General features: G+C 42.1%; 1 protein-coding gene across 1 annotated transcript; it reads right to left on the bottom strand.

The window, feature by feature from the left end:
• Window positions 1-7,298: 7,298 nt before the first annotated feature.
• On the bottom strand, window positions 7,299-26,352 carry chrnb1l (cholinergic receptor, nicotinic, beta 1 (muscle) like; the record flags this gene model as incomplete). Its single annotated transcript, XM_079579638.1, has 9 exons — window positions 26,329-26,352; window positions 26,132-26,241; window positions 24,382-24,490; window positions 24,175-24,322; window positions 23,841-24,026; window positions 21,416-21,639; window positions 19,756-19,943; window positions 7,659-7,791; window positions 7,299-7,439 (listed from the first exon to the last, which is right to left on the bottom strand). The coding sequence occupies exons 1-9, from the start codon at window positions 26,335-26,337 to the stop codon at window positions 7,299-7,301; spliced, it is 1,248 nt and encodes a 415-aa protein (XP_079435764.1). The 5' UTR covers window positions 26,338-26,352.
• Between the last annotated feature and the right edge of the window lie 23 nt (window positions 26,353-26,375).

Raw genomic sequence — 26,375 nt, 5'->3', positions numbered from 1 at the left:
TGCTACGTCTCTATGTGCCCATGTGAAGGAATGTCCCCCCAGCGGTTGCTCCCGGCGACCAGATTTATAAGTCGTCCTTTTGGCTGCGTCTCCACAAAGACAACGGGAACAGAGCGCACATTTGTCTCGCTGCGCTCCGGGGACAGGAGAAAACATCTAAATCAGACCGAGAGAAAGGCGCCGTGTGAGAGAGGAGCTAAGCCCGCCTCACAGCTCCCCGCTCCCACCCTGGCTCAGGCGGGACGTCCCGGGACGGTTATAGCGGGGCGTTGAACAGAGCTTATGAACACTTTGAAATGAGTCCGTTGGGAGTCCAATAAACTGCCTTTACATGGTACATTTTACAAATATATTAAACTAACTAACAACTAACAACCAAATGAAATGAAACACAAAACAAGAATTAGAGAAAAAAAAACAGACACATTGAAATATAACAGCTCAGTATAGACACAATAGAAAAGAATGTAAGTAATGTAAACACAAGTAAACACAGATGATACGTGAAATGAGAAAAACGTGACAAAAGCACAACAAAAAAGCAACATAGGAGTAACAGAAAAGTGACACTCACTTAAGCTCTAGTTAGGTCGACCTAAAGGGACTTTCGGCCCGAGAGCGGCTGAAACATCCAGGCACTCCGACATTGCGGTCCGATTGCCGACATTTTTTTCCCCCCTTTGTCGGAGTGGTGACCCTTTTTTTTTTTGTGCAACGTCCCGTCATTCTGACACACAAGATAATTCCTAAAATTATGTGGGCCTATTAGAAATAACCCTGACCTTACCATAGCCCTAAACAAATAGGCCACCGTTTTTAATACTGAGATATGTTCTTACCTTAGCTGATATATTGATACGTAGCTGTCTGGTCTTTACGCGTGCCCTCACTCACGTAGCATAGGTATAGCTCCAAACTTAGGTGAAGTTGCTACCAAGCTCTTTCCCTATTTAATATGTTTACATGAGCCTCTACACGATCCAAGTCACGCAAAATTAAACATTTATCCTAAGCGGATAAAAAGGGGAACTATATTGCAAGGCGTAGTAATATCAGTATTTCAAAACGGTGGCCTATGCCTTTAAGGATCGTGGAGTTTACAAACTAACGCTAACCTTACCTTAGCCCTAACATTAAGGATAATGGAGTTTACAAACTAACGCTAACCTTACCTTAGCCCTGACCTTAAGGATAATGGAGTTTACAAACTAATGCTAACCTTACCTTAGCCCTAACATTAAGGATAATGGAGTTTACAAACTAATGCTAACCTTACCATAGCCCTAACATTAAGGATAATGGAGTTTACAAACTAATGCTAACCTTAGCTTAGCCCTAACATTAAGGATAATTTAGTTTACAAACCAATGCTAACCTTACCTTAGCCCTGACCTTAAGGATAGTGGAGTTACAAACTAACGCTAACCTTACCTTAGCCCTGACCTTAAGGATAGTGAAGTTACAAACTAATGCCAACCGTACCTTAGCCCTAACCTTAAGGATAATGGAGTTTACAAACTAACGCTAACTTTACCTTAGCCCTAACATTAAGGCTAGTGGAGTTTACAAACTAACGCTAACTTTACCTTAGCCCTAACATTAAGGCTAGTGGAGTTTACAAACTAACGCTAACCGTACCTTAGCCCTAACCTTAAGGATAATGGAGTTTACAAACTAATGCCAACCTTACCTTAGCCCTGACCTTAAGGATAGTGGAGTTACAAACTAATGCCAACCGTACCTTAGCCCTGACCTTAAGGATAGTGGAGTTCACAAACTAACGCTAACTTTACCTTAGCCCTAACATTAAGGCTAGTGGAGTTTACAAACTAATGCTAACCGTACCTTAGCCCTGACCTTAAGGATAGTGGAGTTTACAAACTGAACAGGCTACGCTCAAAACGATTGTCGGAATAGAGGTATCAAAAAGTGTCGGATTGGCGGGATGTCGCAATGGAGGGTTGTCGGAATGACGGGTCGACCCCTTTAACCACGAGAGAAAGGCGTGACCACTGCGTAACATCAGGGAAGAGCAAACGTACGTGCCTGCATGTCAGCACATAGACAGGCTGATGCTCGTCATGGGAATAAGTTCATTGAACAGCTGATCGTTGTTACGTGGCTGATGTTGACATGTTTGGTGCAAGCGCGTGTGAACACAGACAAACTAACTTTGGAGAAAATGCAGCTGGAACTAGGGCGGTCTCGGGCTGACCTACAAAGCGCTCCAACATGTGTGAAAACAGCCGAAAACGCAATAGGTAAAGCAATGAAATCAAAAAGTGGCGACAACGCAGCAACTACACGCAGTAAATGATCAGATTGGATGAATTTTGTAGCTTTCAAATGAGCCGTTACTTTGGCCTATAGGCTGTAGCCTTCTAGATTTGGGTAAAACTGAACTGGAGAAAATGCACACGGTTAAGGCGGGGGTCAACAGGTTTACACAGCTCCCGAAGCTGAGCCATGATTACGCCAAATACAACTTTTTCTCTTCTTTTTAAGGAACTGCGCTAACCCTCCATTGCAGTTAGCTATAGCAGAGTTTAAGCGCTACAGTGTTGTAGTGATCCAGTCAACTACCTGACCTTAAGGATAATGGATACTGTTGATTTAGTGAATAAGACCAAAAGCTGGCAGTGGATACAGCAGGTGCATCTTCAGTTACAGGTTGGCGATGCAAAAGGAGCCTCACATAAACAATCTCTTCCAAGTTCACAGTGTGTTTTGATATCACCACAGTGGATAGTGTCACAGTATAATACAGGGCACTGCAGTATCATGCTGGGGCTAATACTGCAGACAGGGAGAGAGCTGTGCTAACTACTTTTTTTTTTTTTTTTTGTATTTGAAAAGGAGGGACAATACATATTAATGAACATTTTTACAAATGTAAATATGCCAGATTATAGCCTTAGGCTAATTTCCATCTGCAGACCCCCTGGCAGGTTGATGTTACACACGAGTTAGTAAAAACATACAGAGACACGATATACAGACTATATACAGACTATATACAGACTATGTACAGACAGGAATGAGAACAGTGATCACATCATGTTAAAACAAATAACAATAACAAGAGTGGACAACAGAGGAGAATATAGAAAGTAGTAAATGCATCGACTGTATTGCACAAACCTCAATAATGCACATGCCCTGACAGACCTGATATTGCACTGACCCATATTGCACCATTCTGTATTGCACTGACCCATATTGCACCATACTGTATTGCACTGACCCGCATTACACTGACCCCTATTGCCAACCCATGTTCTGGGACTCTTATTGCACAACCCGTATTACACTGATAATTGTATCTCTTTTTTTTATAATGCACTATCATGATTAACTAAACATGATCACATGTTTGTGTGCCCCTCAGCCACACTTTTAAATGACTCCTGAATGTAGGGAGACTCGTGCTTTCCCTCACTGACAGTGGAATACTATTCCAGAAGCTCACTCCCTGATGTGACAGGACGTTCTGTGAAAAGGCAGTCCGCTTAAATGCCAATTCACAATCACCTCTCACAGTGGCTCGAGTCACTCGAGACCCCGCGGCACTGCTAGACTTTTGTTTAATAAAATCACTCAATGGTGGAGGCGCCAGACCATGTATAACCTTATAGATTAGACAGGCTGATTTAAATAATTTGAAATTAGCAAAGTTTAAAAATTTATATTTATCTAAAATTTGACAATGGTGGTATGACGAAGGCTTCTTGTCTAATATTTTCAATGCTCTTTTGTAGCATACTTCTACTGATATTACTTTTACAAAACTGCACTGAGTAATGTAGTGGTGAATAGACACTTCATATTCCTTTGTATTTCCAGAAAAAAACATTTCATAAACACTTTGTACCTTTGTGACGCACTGTGTCTCTTTGGAGTCTCCAGGTTTGAGGGAGACTGCAGGAAAACCCGCCCAGACACCAGCAGAACATCAAACGTGTTCCTGTTCATGAAATAACGCGCATTGTTCCACTTTCTGGAAAACGGCTCGTACTGGACTGAGCCAGTTTCAGCGAGTGCCGAAAACACACCAAAATAGTGACGGCCCCCTCTGATGTCCAGCGAGTGAACCTTGGCCCAGTGCTCGAAAACACACACACTCTCTCTCCCCCTATGCTCACCATTATGTAACTCGCCCTTTGTGCTCCGACAGTGGGGCAGCCGGGGGCACCGCACGGCTGAGCTACTGCTGTTGTTTTCATCTTAAAAGTGTCCGGGACAAAGGAAATAGTGTTACGAGATTAAACAGGATCACTCCGCAGTCACGTTGAACAAAGCGTCAGAACTTTAAGGAGACGGTCCGGGACGAGGATCCCGGTGAACTGGGGCTGTAGTACGTGACAAAGGCGGTAGTGTCCGCTTCGTTAAACCTCACGTGAACGCTCCCACTGTCACGTTTCACTTTTAATTGGTTTTCCTTTCATTTCAGTTGGGGCTGTTTACCGTTACTACAGCCACTGCAGAGAACTGAAGACTGAGAGTAGACATCGTTGAAAACCTTTTGGGCACCTCAGCATTGATGTGTTGTGCTTTCAAATTTGAAATCTGTGCAAAGAAATCCCAGTAAGGAGTCAGAGAGTGGGCTGCTGAGGAGTTTCAATTGGGCTGGAGCACCCTCTTCAGAAGCAGGACCATCTGGAACTTTGCTAACAGCCGATCAAATCTCGAAAGGTTTTATATATCGATCACAGAGCTTGTAACATTACTCATTTTCGTGGCAGAAACAAGGCAAATCGTTCACATTTGTCCCCGCTCTTCAGCCAATGCTTCATGAAACCACACACCATAAGCCGCATGCATATCCGGCCTTTCTCTGATTGGTTTATCACGGCCTTCGGGAATTTGAAGAAATCATCCCTGATTCCAGATACACGTCTTTGTAAAGAATAGGACAAATGTGTATTCTGGCTGGACAGGCGAGAGGAACACACTGTGAGGTTCAGTGATGGATTACGGGGTCCGACGTCTTGTCCCGAAAATGTCCCATTGAGTAGAGGTTGAAAAAAAAAAAATTAGGTTCTGACAAGAGTCCACTGACCTTAAAGGAATAGGCCACCGTTTTTACATACTGAGATATGTTCTTACCTTAGCTTTGACGAGTTCTTTAGGACCTGTCTGATCGTCACCCGTGCCTTCAGTCACGTAAACACAGCGCAGACGGCGTTAGCATTTAGCCTCTCCCTCTCTCCACTATAGCTCCAAAACAGGTCAAGATAGAAGCTACCAAGCTCTTCCACGTTTTCCCTATTTAAATATGGTTACGTGAAGTGTTACACTACAAAGTGTAATTACACAAAATTAAACAATGTGGATTTTCTTAGCGGATAAAAGGGGGAACTATATTGTAAGGTGTAATAATACCAGGAGTAGTTCGACATCCGCGCAGTAATCTTCACTTTACTGTGCGGATGCCAAACTACTCCTGGTATTACTACGCCTTACATTATAGTGTAAGGCATTTTGTGTAATTACATTTTGTGTAATTATACTTTGTAGTGCAACACTTCACGTAACCATATTTAAATAGGGAAAACGTGGAAGAGCTTGGTAGCTTCTATCTTGACCGGTACGTGATTGAAGGCACGGGTGAAGATCAGACAGGTCCTAAAGAACCCGTCAAAGCTAAGGTAAGAACATATCTCAGTATGTAAAAACGGTGGCCTATTCCTTCAACATTAGGGCCAGTGGTTGCATATGGCTCTCTCATCCACAACACAACTGGGTTAGAGACGTCGCTCAATGGCAAATCTTCAGAATAATGAGAGGTCGGTCTAATGGGCTGTCGGACCCATGGCACCGTGGATTACGGGTTTGATCCGCGGCCGGACGGGGCCTTTCATGTTGTTCTCGCGTCTGCGTGGGTACTCCAGTTTAGCCTACTTGTAAAAACATGTAACCCTCCAGCCAGATGATACTGACCGTTAGCCTGGCTTCACAGGTCGCCCCAGCAGGATCGAAGGATGGGTCAAATGCAGAGAATGAATTTCCATTTGGGGATTAATAAAGTAATTAATGAAGTTACTTAAATTTTATCACGGCAGGAGAAAATGTGCTAGTTCAAGGGTTTGTCTGCGAAAGATACAAATTAAAAAAAAGATGCAAATAAACTGCAAAACATTGTCAAAATCTGCTCTAAAGTCATTGGAGTTAAACAAAGAGACCTACAGTCTCTACACCTATGGGACGAGCAGGCGCTAAAGAAGGTTAAATGTATCCTGGGTCGAGTTTGTGCACCTTTTCGGAAAACAAATCGTTTCTCCAACTCTTTTGTCCCCTCTGTCACTGAACTGTTGAATTCTGAAGTGAGTGTGTTTAAGAAGTGACATGGACCTTTTTGAACTGTGTCCTTTTTTATTATCTTCTATATTCTAAACTGTTGGAAGTGACAGTAAGTGTTGTGCGTTTGTGCAATATCTGTCTGAGGTTGCAGCAAATTAACTGCCCTTGAGGGATCAAGAAAGTTTTCTGAATCTGAGTAAACCTCAACCTTAAAGGGACTATACGGAGTTTAAAAATGGTAAAATGATCTAATTTCCTCCCCCTAAATGTTCCAACAATGTCCTAAGGTGTAGAATGAGCCCAGACCTGTTCACCACAACTGCCTCTAAAATCCTGCACCGTCACTCAAAAAGGTGTCATTTCGGGTCCAAATTGCGTCATGCACGCGCTTAATATAGAAGGTGCAGTTACACGTATGACCTGATGTGGCAGTAGTGAGCATAAAATGGCCAACTTGAAGCTATGAATGAAGCTACTTCTCTGCTCCTGTGGAACCCAAAGTACTATTGCTGCGTAGTAATTCAGAGATACAGTTTATTCAGTGCTTTATTTTGATAAAATACAGAAAAGAGTAATTACACAAAGAGAAATATGAAATTGTTGACATATGGAACGTTCAAAATGCGTCTGAAGGAATACACAAAGACCTAAACTAGTGTGGGAGAAAGTCTCCGTGGTGTCCTGGTCTTTTAATCAGCATGTTTTTTACAGTGTCCTTACGGTCAGGGCTGTGAATGTGGACCGTCATGTTCGAATCTGTGTAAATACTGTACATTTTGTGAGTTCCTGTCACCTTACAGACCTCATACTGAACACGTTTGGCTCATTGTTTCTGATTCTACGGCCGATGGAAAGTCTCTGAAGTTTTGCAGTACAGTCAATTCTGTCATGACTCAAAAACGTTGTCTTTATATCAGGTTAGGTCAAGTTTGCATGTGCTTCCCGTGCCCTACAGGAGAGTACAGTACGTTTAGTGAGAGTACTGCTCGTGGTGCTCCCTATGGGAAAGGGTTGTCTGGAGTGTAGTTGAAGCTGGCGTCCAGGAACATGGCCAGCGTGCCCAGAGTGGTGATGATGACGAACAGCCACAGGAAGAGGCGGTCCACCACCAGGGCGATGAACTGCCAGTCCCCCGTCATCTGCCAATCAGAAGCAAGGGCGTTAAAAAAACACTTTGTCTGTCAGCCAATCAGATGCGAGTAGTCAGTCAGCTGGTTAAAGAAGTAGAACAAGCTGAGCGAAGGAAAGCCGATACTTCCGCTCGGTGTGAACGCTCTGTCAGGTTTACAGGTAATTCATTGAACGGATAAGGGACCTCGTTGGAAGATTAACTAATTTTTTTTTTTTTTTTTGCTCACCGTGTCGTCCGTGTCCTGCTTCTTCAGCTGCTCGGCCATGTAGGTGACGGCAGCGATGGCCGACTTCAGGTTCGGAGGCAGGATGAGGCAGTAACCGTCTGGGTGTCTCTGCAGATGGACGGCGTTGTCGCATCTGTAGAGGAAACAAAACGACTCAACGTTATTCTCACAATATTCTACGATTATCTTGTAGAACTTAGAATGTTGCACCTTCTCCTAAAATATTTTCCTTAGTTGTGGCTTATTGTTTTTCTTCTCCGCATTGATTTGACGTTTCATAAGTGAAATGAATGTGCAGATGTTTGAATCTTGTGAACACCTCCTTATCTCGGCCGGGAACGTTAGTATCAGCTCTGACTCACACTAAAATGTTAGTTATTTAGGTTGATCAAGTCAAATGATCAAACTTTCAGTAAAACGGGGGAGTGTTCAGACATGACCTTATGAAATAATTGAAAAGGAAAGTGAACCACACAGCGTTAATCAAATGAAATCAGCAAATACAGAGAGAAAAGATAAGATAATGACGTCGGGCAACTATGTATGAAAGTGTCCAGTTGAAATGTTTTAACTTTCAGTGTTGTATCTACCTGGATGATCGCAATCTTTGATGGAATTTAATCAGAATTTGGCAAAACGTCAGACAACTATGTATGAAAATACAGTAAACATAGTAAGTTCAAAGCTATTGTACAATACAATGTATATACATACAAACATATACATATATTTTATATATAGATAGGAGCAACGGCAGTGGCGCCAAAAGGTCACGGCACCAAACAGAAAGCCATAACAGAAGCTCTCGTCCATTGAAATGAATGAGGAAAGATCGTCTGAAAACTTCAAATTTACATTATGAGAGAGGATTTAATAATGAATGTAATAATAATTCTTTTATTTATTTATCGAATGTGAAAAAGAAGTCATGGAAGTGACCTGTCATTCACAGAGAAGAAGTTTAACGTTTTAAAACTGATATTTTCCTTAGTTGTGGCTAAGGAAAATATCATAAAATCAATCTCTGCATTGATTTTATGTCATTTTACTGAAATGAATGTGCAGATGTTTGAATCATGTGAACACCTCCTTATCTCGGCCGGGAACGTTAGTATCATAACACTAAAATGTTACTTATTTAGGTTGATCAAGTCAAATGATCAAACTTTCAGTAAAACGGGGGAGTGTTCAGACATGACCTTTATCAGAGAACAAAGTAATAATTAAAAATGAAAGTGAACCACACAGCGTTGATCAAATGAAATCAGCAAATACAGAGAGAAAAGATAAGATAATGACGTCGGGCAACTATGTATGAAAGAGTCCAGTTGAAATGTTTTAACTTTCAGTGTTGAATCTACCTGGATGATCTCAATCTTTGATGGAATTTAATCAGAATTTGGCAAAACGTCGGACAACTACTGTATGTCTGAAAATACAGTAAACATAGTAAGTTCAAAGCTATTGTACGACTTCGATCACCACTACCTCCGTAGTTAAATCATTGTTGTTGGGTTTTGTGAGAATTATGCAGACTAAGATTGTACATTTGAATTGTATATACATATATGAAACATACAAATATATTTTATATATAGATGGGAGCAACGTCAGTGGCGCCAAAAGGTCACGGCACCAAACAGAAAGCCATAACAGAAGCTCTCGTCCATTGAAATGAATGAGGAAAGATTGTCTGAAAACTTCAAATTTACATTATGAGAGAGGATTTAATAATGAATGTAATAATAATTGTTTTATTTATTTATCGAATGTGAAAAAGAAGTCATGGAAGTGACCTGTCATTCACAGAGAAGAAGTTTAACGTTTTAAAACTGATATTTTCCTTAGTTGTGGCTAAGGAAAATATCATAAAATCAATCTCTGCATTGATTTTATGTCATTTTACTGAAATGAATGTGCAGATGTTTGAATCATGTGAACACCTCCTTATCTCGGCCGGGAACGTTAGTATCAGCTCTGACTCACACTCAAATGTTACTTATTTAGGTTGATCAAGTCAAATGATCAAACTTTCAGTAAAACGGGGGAGTGTTCAGACATGACCTTTATCAGAGAAAGAAATAATTGAAAAGGAAAGTGAACCACACAGCGTTGATCAAATGAAATCAGCAAATACAGAGAGAAAAGATAATAAGATAATGACGTCGAGCAACTATGTATGAAAGTGTCCAGTTGAAATGCTTTAACTTTCAGTGTTGAATCTACCTGGATGATCTCAATCTTTGATGGAATTTAATCAGAATTTGGCAAAACGTCGGACAACTATGTATGAAAATACAGTAAACATAGTAAGTTCAAAGCTATTGTACGACTTCGATCACCACTACTTCCGTAGTTAAATCATTATTGTTTGGTTTTGTGAGGATTATGCAGACTAAGATTGTACATTTGAATTGTATATACATATATGAAACATATAAATATATTTTATATATAGATGGGAGCAACGGCAGTGGCGCCAAAAGGTCACCGCACCAAACAGAAAGCCATAACAGAAGCTCTCGTCCATTGAAATGAATGAGGAAACTTCAAATTTACATTATGAGAAAGGATTTCTTTGTTTTATTTATTTACCGAATGTGAAAAAGAAGTCATGGAAGTGACCTGTCATTCACAGAGAAGAAGTTTAACGTTTTAAAACTGAGCAGCTGAAGGTTCATGGTTCCCCGCTAATGGTAATGTTAATTTGCGCTTAACCTCTTACCACCCGCCTCAACCGATTGTGTAACACCTCATTTGAAAGCCAAGACCCACAAAACTGATCTTTTTCCTCGCGTTGTTGCTGTGTTGTGTCACCTTTTTTTTATGTTTTTGTCATTTTTTTTTTGAGTTTTTGTCACATTTTTTTGTTGTTTTTGTTACATCTTCGTTGAATTTTTGTCACTTTTGTTTAGAATTTTTGTCACTTTTTGTTGAATTTTTGTCACATTTTTGTTGAATTTTTGTCACTTTTTGTTGAATTTTTGTCACATTTTTGTTGAATTTTTGTCACATTTTTGTCACATTTTTGTCACATTTTTGTTGAGTTTTTGTCACATTTTTGTCACATTTTTGTCACATTTTTGTTGAATTTTTGTTGAATTTTTGTCACATTTTTGTTGAGTTTTTGTCACATTTTTGTTGAATTTTTGTCACATTTTTGTTGAATTTTTGTCATATTTTTGTTGAGTTTTTGTCACATTTTGTTGCGTTTACATCCTTGTTTTCTTCTCATTTTTTGTGGCTGTTCTGGTGCTTTTTTCCCCAAGAAGCTTTTTGATTAGGGTAAAGCCAAAGTGGAGAAAATGGGATCCGTTCAGGTGGGAGTTAAGGGGTTAAAGGGGCTAGACGCAAGTTCACCATTGTATACTCACTACTGCCACCTCAGGTCATACATGTAGCTGCAGCTTCTATATTAAGCTCGTGCATGACGGCACTTCGGACCCAAGTAACACGTTTCTGAGTGACGGTGCAGGATTTTAGAGGCAGTTGTGGTGAACAGGTCTGAGCTCATTCTACACATTAGAACATGGCTGGAACATGTAGGGGGAGGAAAATTCATAATTTTGACATTTTTAAACTCTGTATAGTCCCTTTAAGACCCTGAGAATCATGAATTAGACCTAACGCTTTAATAAGTCTCAATATTTACCAGTTAAAGACATCACAAAGTGCATAATACACAGCCACCAGGGGGAGCTGCATCCTCAAAAATGAGCCCTGACAGAGCTAGGAACAATCGATAAACTAAGAACCAGAAATAATCCCTATTCCCACATACACAACAAAAGTTCCCAGATGTTGCTCCCATCTATAGTGTTTTCCAGATGTTACAGTTTTGTCAATAAAATACCAAATTTGGCTAATGACTTAAATCTGTGTGAATGTAATAACACCATAGTTTTAATGATGAAGGAACATTGTAACTTCATTAACCGTGTCTCCTCTCTTAATGTGAAATAAAACTTCCAGATTGACGTGTATAATCAGGATGAAAGAGATCCCAGAGCGGGGGGGAAGTGGACCGGTTTCTACTTGGGCTAATGCACAATGACTTGGCGCGGCTCGGTCAGTCTGCTGCCCCAGACAGAGCCCAGTCCAACGGAGTGGGAGAGCGGCCATTACCCCGTGCTGACAGTAAACAACCACAGTAGTGCACAAAAACAATCCCAGGCCGATATTCAGCTAAGCAAACGGGGACATTGACGGTCCCACAGGGGAAAAAAACAAAACCACCAATTGTTTTTGTTATTCAGTGGTTTTAGCAAGTATAGGACGTTTCGCTTTGTCGGCTGCAATGATGAACCACAGATGGATTATTTAAAGACTTGTCCCGGTGTCACCGACCTTTAATATAAAAGCTACTCTCAACATTTTGAAAAACAAATCCTTTGTGTTTTACTCAGTCCCACCACTGCCCTCTGCTCTCTCTCTGTGTCTCATTAGCATTAGCATGTAGCGATGGGATTTTCCCGCTCTTTCTGGTGAACCGGAGCATTTGGATCAGCTTTTGGCTCCCACATGGCTCTTCTTTTTTTTTTCCTGATACAGCTTTAAAGGAATAGGCCACCGTTTTTACATACTGAGATATGTTCTTACCTGAGCTTTGACGAGTTCTTTAGGACCTGTCTGATCTTCACCCGTGCCTTCAATCACGTAAACACAGCGCAGACGGCGTTAGCATTTAGCCTCTCCCTCTCTCCACTATAGCTCCAAAACTGGTCAAGATAGAAGCTACCAAGCTCTTCCACGTTTTCCCTATTTAAATATGGTTACGTGAAGTGTTCCACTACAAAGTATAATTACACACAATTAAACAATGTGGATTTTCTAAGCGGATAAAAGGGGGAACTATATTGTAAGGCGTAATAATACCAGGAGTAATTTGGCATCCGCACAGTAAAGTGAAGATTACTGCACAGTAAAGTGAAGATTCCTGCGTGGATTTCGAACTACTCCTGGTATTATTACGCCTTACAATATAGTTCCCCCTTTTATCCGCTTAGAAAATCCACATTGTTTAATTTTGTGTAATTACACTTTGTAGTGGAACACTTCACGTAACCATATTTAAATAGGGAAAACGTGGAAGAGCTTGGTAGCTTCTATCTTGACCTGTTTTGGAGCTATAGTGGAGAGGGGGAGAGGCTAAATGCTAACGCCGTCTGCGCTGAGTTTACGTGACTGAAGGCACGGGTGAAGATCAGACAGGTCCTAAAGAACTCGTCAAAGCTAAGGTAAGAACATATCTCAGTATGTAAAAACGGTGGCCTATTCCTTTAAAAGAGAAACTTAGCAGTTTTTTATCCATGACCAGCTCCCAACACAAAACAACAACTATAATCAAGCCAAGAAATGAAAAACAAAATGATACTTGGTTTCCAATACCAATAACTGAGCGACTTTTATCAATACTTCTACTAAAATATTTGCAATCAACAACCACAAAACTGAACAACAATGTTCATTTACTATACAAAAGACTCAGCATGGTGGCGCAGCGGTTAGCGCTTGTGCCTCACAGCTCAAAGATCCCGGATTCAATTCCCACCTGGACGCCTTTCTGTGTGGAGTTTGAAGTTCTCCCCGTGTCAGATTAGGTTAGTGGTAAAAACATGTGCAATAGGTTTATCCTCCCGCCAGGTGTTTCTGACCACCAGCCGGGCTCCACATCATGGAGACGGGTCCCTGAGGGCCAGCCCATGCCCAGCGACACTGAGGATGGGTCAAATGCAGAGAGCAAATTTCTCTACAGAGATGAATAAAGTACAACTTAATCTAACTTGACTATTTCCTTTAAAATTGTACCGCACTCTGATTGGCCAAGAGCCCCATTTGGCGTGTTCACCACCCCTGAATAATTAGGCGTAAAGATTTTAACCTCTTAATCCCCACCTTAACCAAGTGCATTTTCGCCAGTTTGGCTTTACCCAAATCTAAAAGCTTCTTAAAAAGTGATGAATAATGCAACAACAAAGCCACAAAAGAGCAACAAAAGAGTAACAGAAAAGAGCGACGACAACGCGGCAACAGCACATAGATAAAGATCCAGTTTTGTAAGTCTTTCAAATGAGGCGTTACACTGGCCTATAGGCTGTCAACTTTAAGATTTGGGTAAAGCTGAATTGGACAAAATGCACTGGGTTAAGGCAGGGTTTTAGAGATTAACTTTCAGAACCAGACGCCCCTGGTCACTGTTTCTTTCCTTTTCATCACCTGTGGCCTCCACTCTGACACATGACCTTCCCATACATGAGTCTTGGCGTGCCAGTGCTAAGGGTGATGTGTTTCTGTGAGTGGAGAGCGTCAGAGTTAAATGTTGTGTTACTGTTTAGAGGCTGTACATTCACACATACACGAGCCCTGTCCACGTCCGAATGATGAGTTTACCGAACGTCCCCGAATGCTCTGGACGGGCGTGTGGTGGTGACGGCTCACACAGGAGCAACAAGCCACACAGCAGGAGACACGTGGGCATTGCAAGTTTACACAGTTTACTCTATAAACTCTAGAATCACATGCATTTCAGAGGGTCGTAGGCCTTACAGCAACACAATGTACACAATACAGACCCCAGAGAGAGTGCACTTTTGATCATAACCAGGGGCGTAGCACCAAATTCTGGGCCCTAGGTACAAACTATCTTTTTGGACCCCCCTCATGTTTCTTGTTCTTTAACCACATAGCAGTGGTTTGACAGTGCAGTTGATTTATGTTCTATTACAACTTTATTATACACAACGACCTAAAAATCTAGATTAGTCCTGGATACTTAGTTCACTGTTTTGTTTTTGTTTGTTGTGTACTCGATGTTTTACTTGAAATTTCATCTGGATCGGCTTCAGTTACAGAAATTGAATAACCTTCAATCCCGGTAGTGATATAGATATTTAAATTGGTGGTGGAATATTCTGCAGCATAATGATTATTATCAGACCACATTAAACAGGACGTCTGCACCAGGGACAGAGGATATTTGGGCTGGGAATAACAAATGTGTGACTTTAAAGTAGGCATTAAAATGCTATTTTGCAAAAAAGAAATATTATACTAGATGTTGTCTCATGAACAAAAAAGCTCAAGAACCGAGCCATTAATGAGCTTTTTAGTCTTGCACCATATTTGAAGCCGGCTGAACCATTTGGCACATTTTTAAATTCATCCATCATTAATTCTGTCTAGCAGCCGTTGTATTTCAGCCTGGTTGTGTTCAATTCTTATAGAATCAATTATGAGGAAACATAGAAAGTACAATACAGAACACTTTTTGCAGGACTTGTTAGGGCCCCCACCCTGCTCTGGGCCCTGGGTACTCAGCACCCTTTACCCCCCCAGTCCGACGCCCCTGATCATAACTCCACCACCAACAGCACATTTGCCAACAGCTTGTCAGCCTCAACACTAATAGTAAAATCTTATGTGATTTATTGATGCTTCCTCTCGAAACTTTCCAACAACTCAATAAAAGCCTCTTGGTTGCGAGTTGAAATGTATTCAACTCTAAAAAAAAAAGAAAGAAAAAAAAAATCCAGACCAGATGAGCATCTTTTGTAAAACCTTCAGTTACTGTAATACACCTGTTTTACTGACAGATTTCCCAGAACACCATGTTGTCCTGAAATGCCAGTGTTGCTTCAGCCACTGTATTTCCACAGGGACAGTGCAGAGCTGCCATCTTGTGGTCAATGATGTCCACCTCCAAGACACGTATGTTCCACAACTCAGTGTTGGGGAGAATACTTTGACATTGTATTTAGGCACAGAATAGTGAATACTCACTTTAAAATGTATTTAACGTATCCCATCACTTTGTCCAATCAGAGTACTGCATTCTGAATACTTAGCTTAACCTTTCCCCAGTGGTTTCTGTTTAATGTTACGATTACGAAAATGATTGTGAACATGTTATAATTGAGTACTGTGATGTATTTTTGGAAAGTACTTGTTTTCTAAATACTCTTGAATGAAAGAGTAACTGTACCTGAATACAGTGAATGTATTCAGTTACTTCCCAACACTGTAAACACTAAATCAGCTGGACCGGCTCTAGATTTGATGTTGATGATGAGGAGGCACGGTAGCGCTTGTGCTTCACAGCTAAAAGGTCCCAAGTTCGATTCCCACCAGTGTGGAGTTTGCATGTTCTCCCCGTGTCTGCGTAGGTTTCCTCCACCACTAAAAACATGTACAACAGACCAGGATGAATGAGAGTGTGTGTGAGAGTGCGAGTGTGGGACAACGGATGCAAATTACAATCCGGCGTGGCGTATTTACATGCATGAGTCACATGTATGTTCATTAACATGCCCTTATTTGTTCAATAACAAATACAAATGTCAAACAAGCACGTTTGGATAGTCATCCGACCATCTTCAAAAACTCAGTGTTACTGACTGGGCTTATTGAGCTAAATGAGTTTCTTATTACTCAGTAATGCTTAAAGGGACTATACGGAGTTTAAAAATGTTAAAATTATGTATTTTCTTCCCCCTACATGTTCCAGCCATGTCCTAATGTGTAGAATGAGCTCAGACCTGTTCACCACAACTGCCTCTAAAATCCTGCCCTGTCACTCAGAATGTTGTTAATTTGGGTCCGAAGTGCCGTCATGCAGGAGCTTAATATAGAAGCTGCAGTTACACGTAACTTGGATCTAGCCCCTTTGAGCAAATCTTGGCAACATTTAAAATATATAGTTTTATTTGTGCTCACTGGTCATTTTCCAGAAAATACACACAAAACGGAAGTACCGGTAGGTAATAGTAAGACTATTGTGATGAGCTGAATCCAAAAATCACATTGATTTTGCTCAATCAGGTCAATTTTTAACCCCTCGGCCAAATGTGGCTGAAGTGACTTTATAGTCGTCCTGGTGCCTGTCTGTCCACACAGTTAGGGGGACACTGGGGAGACTATTATAGTATATAGTGGGGCGACAGTGGCACAGATGGTAGAGAGGGTCGTCTCATGATCGGAAGGTCGGGGGTTCGAATCCCACCTCCTGACAGTGCACATTGTCGTTGTGTCCTTGGGCAAGACACTTCACCCACATTGCCCCCAGTGTCTGCGTACACTGCTGTATGAATGAGAGTATGAATGGGTGACTGGATCCTTGCTGTAAAGCGCTTTGAGTGCCTAATGTAGGTGGAAAAGCGCTATATAAGTTGAGACCATTTACCATAGTATTAGTATTTTGGTATACAAAATACACAGATTCAATCGGCTGATCATGTTATGTGAAATAGGCTATATACCAAAAAAAATTATCAAACAAACGAAGATCTATTTTTGATTCATGGATTTGGTGTCTATAGGTACTTACAGTGGGAGGAAAAAGTGAGTACACCATCACATTTTTGCCTAAATTGGTCACTAAATGTGGTCTGATCTTTATTAAAATCATAAGAATGAATAAACAGTGTCTGCTTAAACCAATACCATCCAAACATTTACATTTGATCATATTTTTTACTGGCCATAACATGTAAACATTCACAGGACAGGGACGAATAAGTTAGTACACCACCTGAATCTCGCTGAAATGGTCCGAGATTCATCCTGATCGTTGTGAGCGTCTAATCTCCAACTACAGAAAAGCAGATATTGCTGCAAAAGAAGGATCAGCAGATATTTAATACAGGGGTTCACTTACTTATTCCACACTGTTGTGAATTTCTCAGGTCTTTCTGCAAAATTTCTTCCCCTGCATTCTCCTTGCTTATTCCTTTATGGCCAATAAAAATATGATCACATTTTGGGTGGTATTCGTTAAAGCAGACACTGTTTATTCATTCCTGTGATTTTGATGAAGATCAGACCATACTTAGTGACCAATTTAGGCAGAAATGTGACAAATTCCAAACGGTTTACTTACTTACTTTTTCCTCCTACTGAATATTTGATTTGGAGTGAAAAGGGAGTAACCAAAGATCGAACCACACATGGATTCTCAGCTGTGTCGCCAGAATACACGCCTTGCCTATTCTTTAGAAAGTCGTGTATCTAAGATCAGGGGGGGGGATGTCTTCGAATTCCCGATGGCCATGATTGACAAGTGTGTAAACCAATTAGAAAAGCCGGATATGATAAGGAAGTTAGTAATTTTACATTGGTTTTTAAAAAATTGCTAACACATGTAGCAAATATGATACTTACATTCTTCCTGGATCAAAACAACATCCACGAGCCATTTCAGTCAGGCTTCCGTAAACAACACTCTACGGAAACGGCCTTGCTGAAAGTGTCCAGCGACATTATGATGTCTGCTGACTCTGGGAAACACACTGTTCTAGTTCTCTTGGATCTGTCCTCAGCCTTCGACACCGTTGACCATCAGGTTCTCCTGAAAAGACTGAGGGATCAAGTAGGACTGTCGGGGTCAGTTCTACAGTGGTTCTCCTCATATTTATCGGGGCGTAGCTTTAGTGTTGCAGCTAACCAAATAATGCCTGAGTCTGTGGGTTTGTTGTGTGGAGTGCCTCAAGGGTCCGTTTTAGGTCCCGTCTTATTTTTGTTGTACTTGATCCCTTTGGGAAAGATCATCAAAAGGTTCAGTGATGTTTCTTTCCACCTATTTGCTGATGATGTCCAGCTTTACTGTTCCTTTAAACCGTCTGAAATCCAGAAGTTAAACTCTCTGCTCCATTGTCTAGTGGAAATAAAACAATGGCTCAGCGATAACTCTTTGCAGCTAAATGCAGGCAAAACGGAAACCCTGGTAATCGCACCTGATGATTCAATTCCAGGGATTAAACAGTTCCTGGGTGACTTAGGCCAGTCTGCGAAACCAAGCCTTCGTAACTTGGGAGTTATTTTTGACAAAGACATGTCATTAGTGCAGCTCTGTGAGCAGCTAACCAGGAACTGCTTCTTTCAACTAAGGAACATTTCTAAACTTAGGAATATGGTCTCACGTAATGATTTGGAACTTATCATCCATGCATTTGTGTCTTCACGTTTAGACGACTGTAACGGTTTGTTTTCATGTCTTAACAAGAAGGAGCTCTCTCGACTGCAATTAGTGCAAAATTCTGCAGCGAGAATTCTGACCCGCACAAACAGGAGGACCCACATATCCCCTATTTTAAAACAGCTTCATTGGCTGCCAGTGTCCTATAGGATCAAGTTTAAAATTCTGGTTCTAGCCTTCAGAGCCGTGCATGGTCAGGCTCCTTCTTATATCAGTGCTCTGATCCAGCCTTACACCCCTGTGAGGCTCTGAGGTCTGTGGATCAGAACCTGCTAAAGGTTCCACGTACGAGTTTTCGTACTAGAGGCGACCGATCCTTCCAGGCTGTTGCTCCCACGCTCTGGAATGATCTTCCGCCCTCTTTGCTCTCTATTGACTCTGTTGATTCTTTCAAAAGCGAACTTAAGACACATTTATTTGTTCAAGCTTTTAATTAGCTACTTTTGGGCTGCTATGATTTCTGTGTTGTTTTGACCCCTTTTTAAATTGTATGTAATTTCTGCTTTTGCTGTGTTGTGAAGCACTTAATGGCCTTTGCCTGTGAAAGGTGCTATATAAATAAAGATTACTTACTTACTTATACTTCTCCAGATTAGATGCTCTATTTTGAAATATTACAATGCATACGTTTGAGCAGAACTTATTGACACAACGCCAGTCTTTGGGAGCAGTCATTTCCCGCGGTTAACTCCTCTGGTTCCACATATTACCAGAGCTGTAAACACACCCCTGTAATGCGCCTGTACATGTCTGAATCCATAAAACATACAGGCCCAGATCCTCTTTATCTCCAGCAGTAAAACCACTAAACTCTATGCCCTCTCTCCCCCCCCTAAAACAGAGCTGTTCTCCGGGGGGGCGGCAGCTGGCTTCCAAGTGGGCCCTGGCACTGCTCCTCGTAGAAACACTCCAGCCCGCCATGTGTTCATCTGTCCATGCTCCTCTCTGGGCTGGGATTACCCTCTAATGCCCAATCTAAACACGGGCTTAGGGGCTGGCGACTGCGGACCGGCGGACTGCGAGGCGACTAAAGTGGGATGAGCGACGCACAGGGCCCGCTCGGCTCCAGGGGGTGTGGGTACAAAGTAACTAAAAGTAAAAAAAGATGTACAGTAAGTGTCTCCTGACCTGCCTCTCCAGGGCAACACCAGGTCGGGGTTGATCTTCCTGAAGAAGTACTCTCCTCCGGGCTGGCGGCCGTTGTAGCTCCTCATGGGCGTGTCCTCCCCAGACTCCTCCTCCTTCCCCTCCTCCGCCGACTCCTCCTGCTCCGGGCGCGTCATGCCGATGTACTTTGGCAGGAAGTCTATGAACGCCTGCGAAAGGAAATGATTGCATTTTTATCTTCACGCGATCAGAGTCGTGCACGGGTCAGTTTTTGGAGACCCACACCCATCCCGCTACCCGCCCAGCTACGGCACCTACCCGCCCGTAAACCCGTGATTATATCAGAGTTAAATCCGTGGAGGCAGAAGGAGTAAAAACACACAATCGCCAACAATGTATTGATCATCTGAATTTGGAACAACATAACCACCCCTACTACACCATAGAGACACGAGTGAAACGGAAACAGCGTCTGGAAAGAGGGAATCTTCATGTCAAGCAGCTGTGCTTTGAAATGCCTTTCCCAAGCCCAGGCAATCGGATCAGAGGAATCAGACGCTTCACTTATGGAAACATGGGCGCGATCAAAAATAAAGGATGCACTGGATTTATCATGGTATGATCGATAGACAGACAGGCAGGCTCCTGCACACTCCAAACCCAAACATAGTGAAACAATATTCAGGAATGGAAGAGATGAAAGAGGCGAGATCTGCCTCAAGTGTCAAAGAAATGTTTGCTGGTAAAACTATTCCACTGTCACCAAAGCACAAAGAGTCAGGAAACAGTTTTCGTTCATGTCTTAGAAGCAACAGTGCGAGCCGTGTGGTTAGGTCTGTAGACAACATAATGATAGATTAAATATTGTGCGGATAGTAGCTACCCGCCGCCCCGTCCACGTGTTATCACTACCCACCTGCAAACCCATGGGTAAAATCCGCCCGTTTCAGCAACTTTTGCGGATACCCACGGGTACCCGACCTGGTGCAGGATGGTTTTAACCATTTGGAAAAAATCGATCAATCTTTTTAGGGAGGTTATGAGGTGTCTGCTTGGTGATGTGGGGCCGCGGAAGGAGCTCAGGGTAAATTAGAGAGGCAACGTATGAGCAGACGCCATGGCACTTCCAATAGTTGCTAATTCAAAGAAATTGCGCACCTGTAGAATTTGCTAGTGTTGCTTAGCAGCACATCTACTCCCATGGCTTAGCTTAGCCTAGCCGCTTACATTCGTTTTCATGTATCAGTTAGTATTGGATATTAAGCCGCATTTTGTCAATAAAAAGAAATTATGACAATACCAAATGTTTTTCCTCTGCCTGATCTCATCAGCTTGGAAGCTAAGCAGGAATGTGAATGCTGTAAGTGAGTGAGTGGGTGGTGGTGGTGGTGGTTGCTGATGGTGTAGACTGGTTGCCCACCTACCACCACTAAGTATGGAGTGAATCAATAATGCACACAATTGTAAAGCGGCTTTGAGCGTCTGGAAAAGAGCTATATAAGACAATGCATTTTTATTATTATTATTATTATTGCTGGATGCAGGAAAATATTACAGGAGCAAATTATACTTAGGAGCAAATTAGACCTTTTATTACAATGATTTTGAACATGGTAAAACCAAATGAATTAGTATTCTGTTGAGTGTTCTGTGTTGTAGAGAATGCATTGCAGGTCCTCACCGAGCGGACCCAGGCAGGCATGATGTGCGTGCTGGGTGTCCTGTGGTGCAGGTTGAGCACCACCACGCTGAGGATGACAGAGAAGGTGACCAGGATCATGGTGAACATCACATAGTTGACGATGATGGGGATTCCCAGGGAGGTCTCCGGGACTCTGTCAGCCAGCAGCAGCATGAAGACGGTCAGGGCGATGAGGACGGAGATGGACAGGGTCATCTTCTCTCCTGAACGCGAACAACAGAGATACTGTGAGTTCATTGTACAGAAATCCACTTTCGTGTGACAGCAAAGTCTTGGGGTGTCCAACATGCATCCACATCTTTGGAGCGGCTCTAATGCAGTGTTGGTTTGGACCAAGTTATAAAGCAATATACCATCGCATGTAGTACGCCCCAATACTTGAACTTTCATCACAAAGAAAACAAATTCCTGTTACAGTTTTACACTATTGAGAAAAGGGAGTGGAAAATAATAACAATATTAACTGCCCTGAACCGCCAACTGATTTGAACAAACTTCTCAAAAACATTGACACATTTACAGCAGGAACAGTTAACAAAACTATACTCTGCTGATCCTCTTCTGACCTTCTTTAGAGAGTCAGATGTTTTGGTAAGAAAGTAGGCTAATCAAGCTTCCGTAGAAAGCTAAAAAGCTAAAATTTGGAGCGAAATTTGGCTGGAGAGCTATAGAGAATTCCTGGAGACGTCTCCAAAATAGTCAACCTCCTAGCATAATTACCTGTGTCATCTTTAGGCCTAATTGTCATTTTTGCCCCTTTTTACTCTCCAAACACTGCTGCATCATTCTGTTCCAGAATCTCCTTCAGATGAGCCGTTGCCCCAGAGACAATCCTATTGTACATGTTCATTTCTACACGTCTGGACTATTGCAATTCTCTGTACCACGGTCTTGATGCTGCATCCATTCGTCGTTTGCAACTCGTACAGAACGCAGCTGCACGCCTCTTAACAGGCATCAGGCGCTATGACCACATCACTCCTGTACTACAGTCTCTTCATTGGCTCCCGATGCCCTTCATCCTGAATTTAAAATCCTATTGTTGGTTTTTAAATCACTGAATGGCCTGGCTCCAGAGTATCTGTCTGAAATGTTGACTTTGTATTCTCCTGTGAGAGCCCTGCGGTCATGTGACCAACAGCTTTTAACCTGTCCCCGCTCTAAGAAAAAAACCCGAGGTGACAGAGCGTTTGCAGTCGCTGACCCAAAATTTGGAACGAGCTCCCTTTGAGCATTCGATCAGCCTCATCCATTGAGAGTTTTAAGTCACTCTTAAAAACACGCCTCTACACATTGGCTTTTAAAACAAGCTGAGTTGAGCATTCCATGTTGTTATTTTGTACTGTGTGTATGTATATATATATATATATATATATATATATATTTGTCTCTCACTGAAACATGTACAGCACTTTGGGCAGTGTCAACTGTATTTTAAATGTGCTTTATAAATAAACTTTGACCTTAACCATGTCAGTGGTACATGGCGATGGTAGTACCAAACTGAGGTTTTTTGTTGGACGGACTGCCAAATATCACTAAACAGAAGCTCAAGAACCATGCGTATAACCCTAACCCATGTTGTCACACATACATGAAGCAGGACTGCCCATGGTCCCTGGCAGTGGGACAGCACGTTTCCCTGCCTTCATCGTTACAAATACCAGAACATGTGTGCTAGGTATTGTGGCCATTCATTTGGCAGAGGCCTTTGCACTCCTCTTATAAAGATAAGATGGTACTTTATTGATCTCACAGATGGAGAAATTGCATATATTGCTTCCATTTTGGTAAGCTACGTTTGTGGCCATAGCTATTCCTTGTGTCTCCCATCCAAGTACCAGCCCTTCCCTGCTCAGCTTCGAGATCTGACGGGATCAGACAGAGCAGTAATGTAATGTGCATGGAGAGGCTAGAGGCTCCAGTAACTACTTCTCTTAATATACGCTTGACATCGACACGTCTCATAAACAGCACGATCACTACGAAGCTCCACTCATGTCAGAAACAGGGCAGTGCTTTATTCACCATCATACGTTTTTTTCATATTTTACATTCACGTCAACCAGTGGTGCGATTTTGTTGTTGTTGTTGGTCTGTTTTGTGAGAGGCACTTTAGCTTTGAGGTTTTGGGGCCGACTATAGCGATGTTTTCTTAAGGCCAGGTCCAAAGCGAGTGAATGGATATTGCTGAGTAGAGCTGCGATTCCTCACTTCTGAAATACGTGCTTGGTCAATGTTGAGTCGAGTTGCAAATGCACAAACAAGAGAGAAAAACGTCTAGCTGAAGGAAAACGTCCCAGCATTTTCAATACCACAGCAGCAGCAGCAAATACTTTTTCAGCCCTATTGGCGTCCACAGGCCTGCCCAGTTCGATTGTGTACATTTAAAAGGCTGCCTGACCTGCTCCCGGGGGTAGGTAGAAGACAAAGATGGCCAGCACACTGGTGAGGATGCAGGGCACGATGATGTTGATGATGTAGAAGAGCGGCTTCCTTTCGATGATCAGGTAGAAGGTGATGTCCTCATACAGGTTCTCCTTCACGTTCTTCCGCGACGGCTTGTGGCAGATGGCCCACTCGCCATTTTCTGGGGACACATAGACACGCCACAGTCAACACAGAACCACCTTAAAAGATACCACCAGAACTAGAGAACACCACTGAGCTTGGATTATTGAAATCAATGGGTGGCCATGTTTGTAACCAATGTATCTATTCCTATAAATAACTCATACCAGTGAAGGCATTCTCATCGATCACAATCTCTTGGATCTCGTTGCTCTCCTCATCCAAGAAGTACTGCAGTTCCACCTCCGAGGCGTCGTACGTGTACGAGCGAAAGATCATGCTGCAGTTCTGCCAGTCGAACGGGAAGTATGCCACCTGTAGGACAAATATATTCAAATGTACTGTTGAGAAGTGATGTGTGTGTCTGCGTGTACCTCTATGGAGCAGCTGCTGCGGTAGATGGCCGGGGGGAGCCAGTTGACTGTACCATCACTGTAGACCAGGACGTTCACATACAGAGCCACATCGAACTGACCGTCGTTGCTGCACAAGGAGCCAAGAAACATCGAAGAAATCAATGTGAAAGCGCCATTGACCAGCGATTCAACACGGCAGGACTAATGGCTGAGCTGTGGCTTGTTCAAAAGATGGGAAAGGTCAATGGGTCAGATCTTGTGTCTGGCGCAAGGACAGTCTTGGTCGAAGCGAGGCTTTGATCTTATGCAAAAACAACTTTGTGCTTGTGCTTTCGTCGGCAGCCTGAGGGCGTTGCTTTGGGAAACAAGTGGGTCGGCGGAGACAAGTACTTCAAGCAGTGCTGATGTCAGTGAGCTCTTGCTGCATTCCCTTAATTGCTCAATCTCCTTTAACTGAACTGACTCCAGTTGCATACAGTATTTAGGCAAATTACATTTCGACCAATATAGACATGTGGCACAGATTTTTAAACAGGCACTTCTCCCCAAAACATCTATTCCAGTCATGGAACACCATCACATACATCAAAACATTAATTAAGGACAGAAAAATAAAAAAAATATGCAAATCGAGCATTAAAATTAAGCACGCCTTATCCATATTATATTATTTGTGGTCCAAAATAATCAAGTAAAATATAATTCAACAAAAATTTCAACAAAAAACTCTTTTGGGAAAATTTGGCTCATTACTATCAACTTTAACGGTCAGAAATGATCTAAAATTACTCCACAAATGAGAAAATCTTCTTGGGAACAAACTTTTAGGCAATTCCACTTCTGTTCCCTTTTTCCTAATGACTATTCTCTTCAAAACGAGCCATTTCCCAAAGAAATCCATTGATGTTTGTGCTGGCAGTGCTCAGTGCATGCCAGAAGCACATGCTAGCCACATGTTAGCCACACGTTAGCTAAATATTAGCCACATGTTAGCCACATTAGCATTTAGGCACACACTTGTCTAAAATGTCCACAGGGCCATTGATTTCACAGTGGACAGTGGTACATCTGAGTAAAGGTCCATTGTCTCTGTCCAACAATCTGCCATAGTCCAGATCAACAGTGAATGAAGATGTGTAAAAGCTCTTTTCTGAGTAAACACGGCGGCCATTTTGTTTCGGGGGAAGGGTGTGACTGACGCACCTTTGTGCACTGAGATAAATATGAGAAAAAAAATACCCACTGCATTTTGCTTTGATTTAGCCCATTTTTTGGAGGTTAGTTGTTACTGCTGCACTTTGTTTGACACATTTGTGAAAATATTTTTGCTTTTATAACATTTGGCACTTTGGAGAGGTTTGTGCACAATGCTAATGAGATATAGCACCAAAACACTAAAAAGGCTACAAATCCAACATATTTGGACCTAGACTTCTGACATTTTGCACACATTCTGAGTACCAGTAAGGTTACAACTGTACTCTATGTGGACTGTGTGCTATGAGCTATGTCCTGTGCTATGTCCTTCTAAATGTACATATAAGCTACTTTTTGTTCTGATTCCAATGATGGTTCACATAAGCAATTTGGACAAAGTATGTTGTTTTAATAGTAATTTTAATATAGAGAGGTTACTGTTTAATTTAGCCAGGCGAGAGTACATCAAAATAGGTGGTCCTTAACAAGTCGAGGGCGCCCTCCCACTTTCATGTCCATCCAAACCACGGTTGTTCCCCAGCCCAATGCGTTAGTTTGAGAGACGACTCACTTGTTTATGAGGTAGATGTCTGGTCTCCACACTTTATTCGGAGGAATTCGCAAAACGTCAATGTTGTCATAGTCCTTGGGGTTCCACGACAACCGGTAGTCTGTCCACGCCTGAGAACGATGACGGAAAAAGTACTGGCAAGTTAGAATAGTTCCAGCGTCACACAGTACTTACCAAACGTGTCAAACAATCCGTACCATGTTCATGAACACGTTGGTCGTCATCTCTTCATTTTTCTCGTTCT

This window comes from Gobius niger (assembly GCF_951799975.1).
Source record: "Gobius niger genome assembly, chromosome: 21".
NCBI lineage: Eukaryota > Metazoa > Chordata > Actinopteri > Gobiiformes > Gobiidae > Gobius > Gobius niger.
This window is presented reverse-complemented; position numbering and strand designations above follow the sequence as displayed.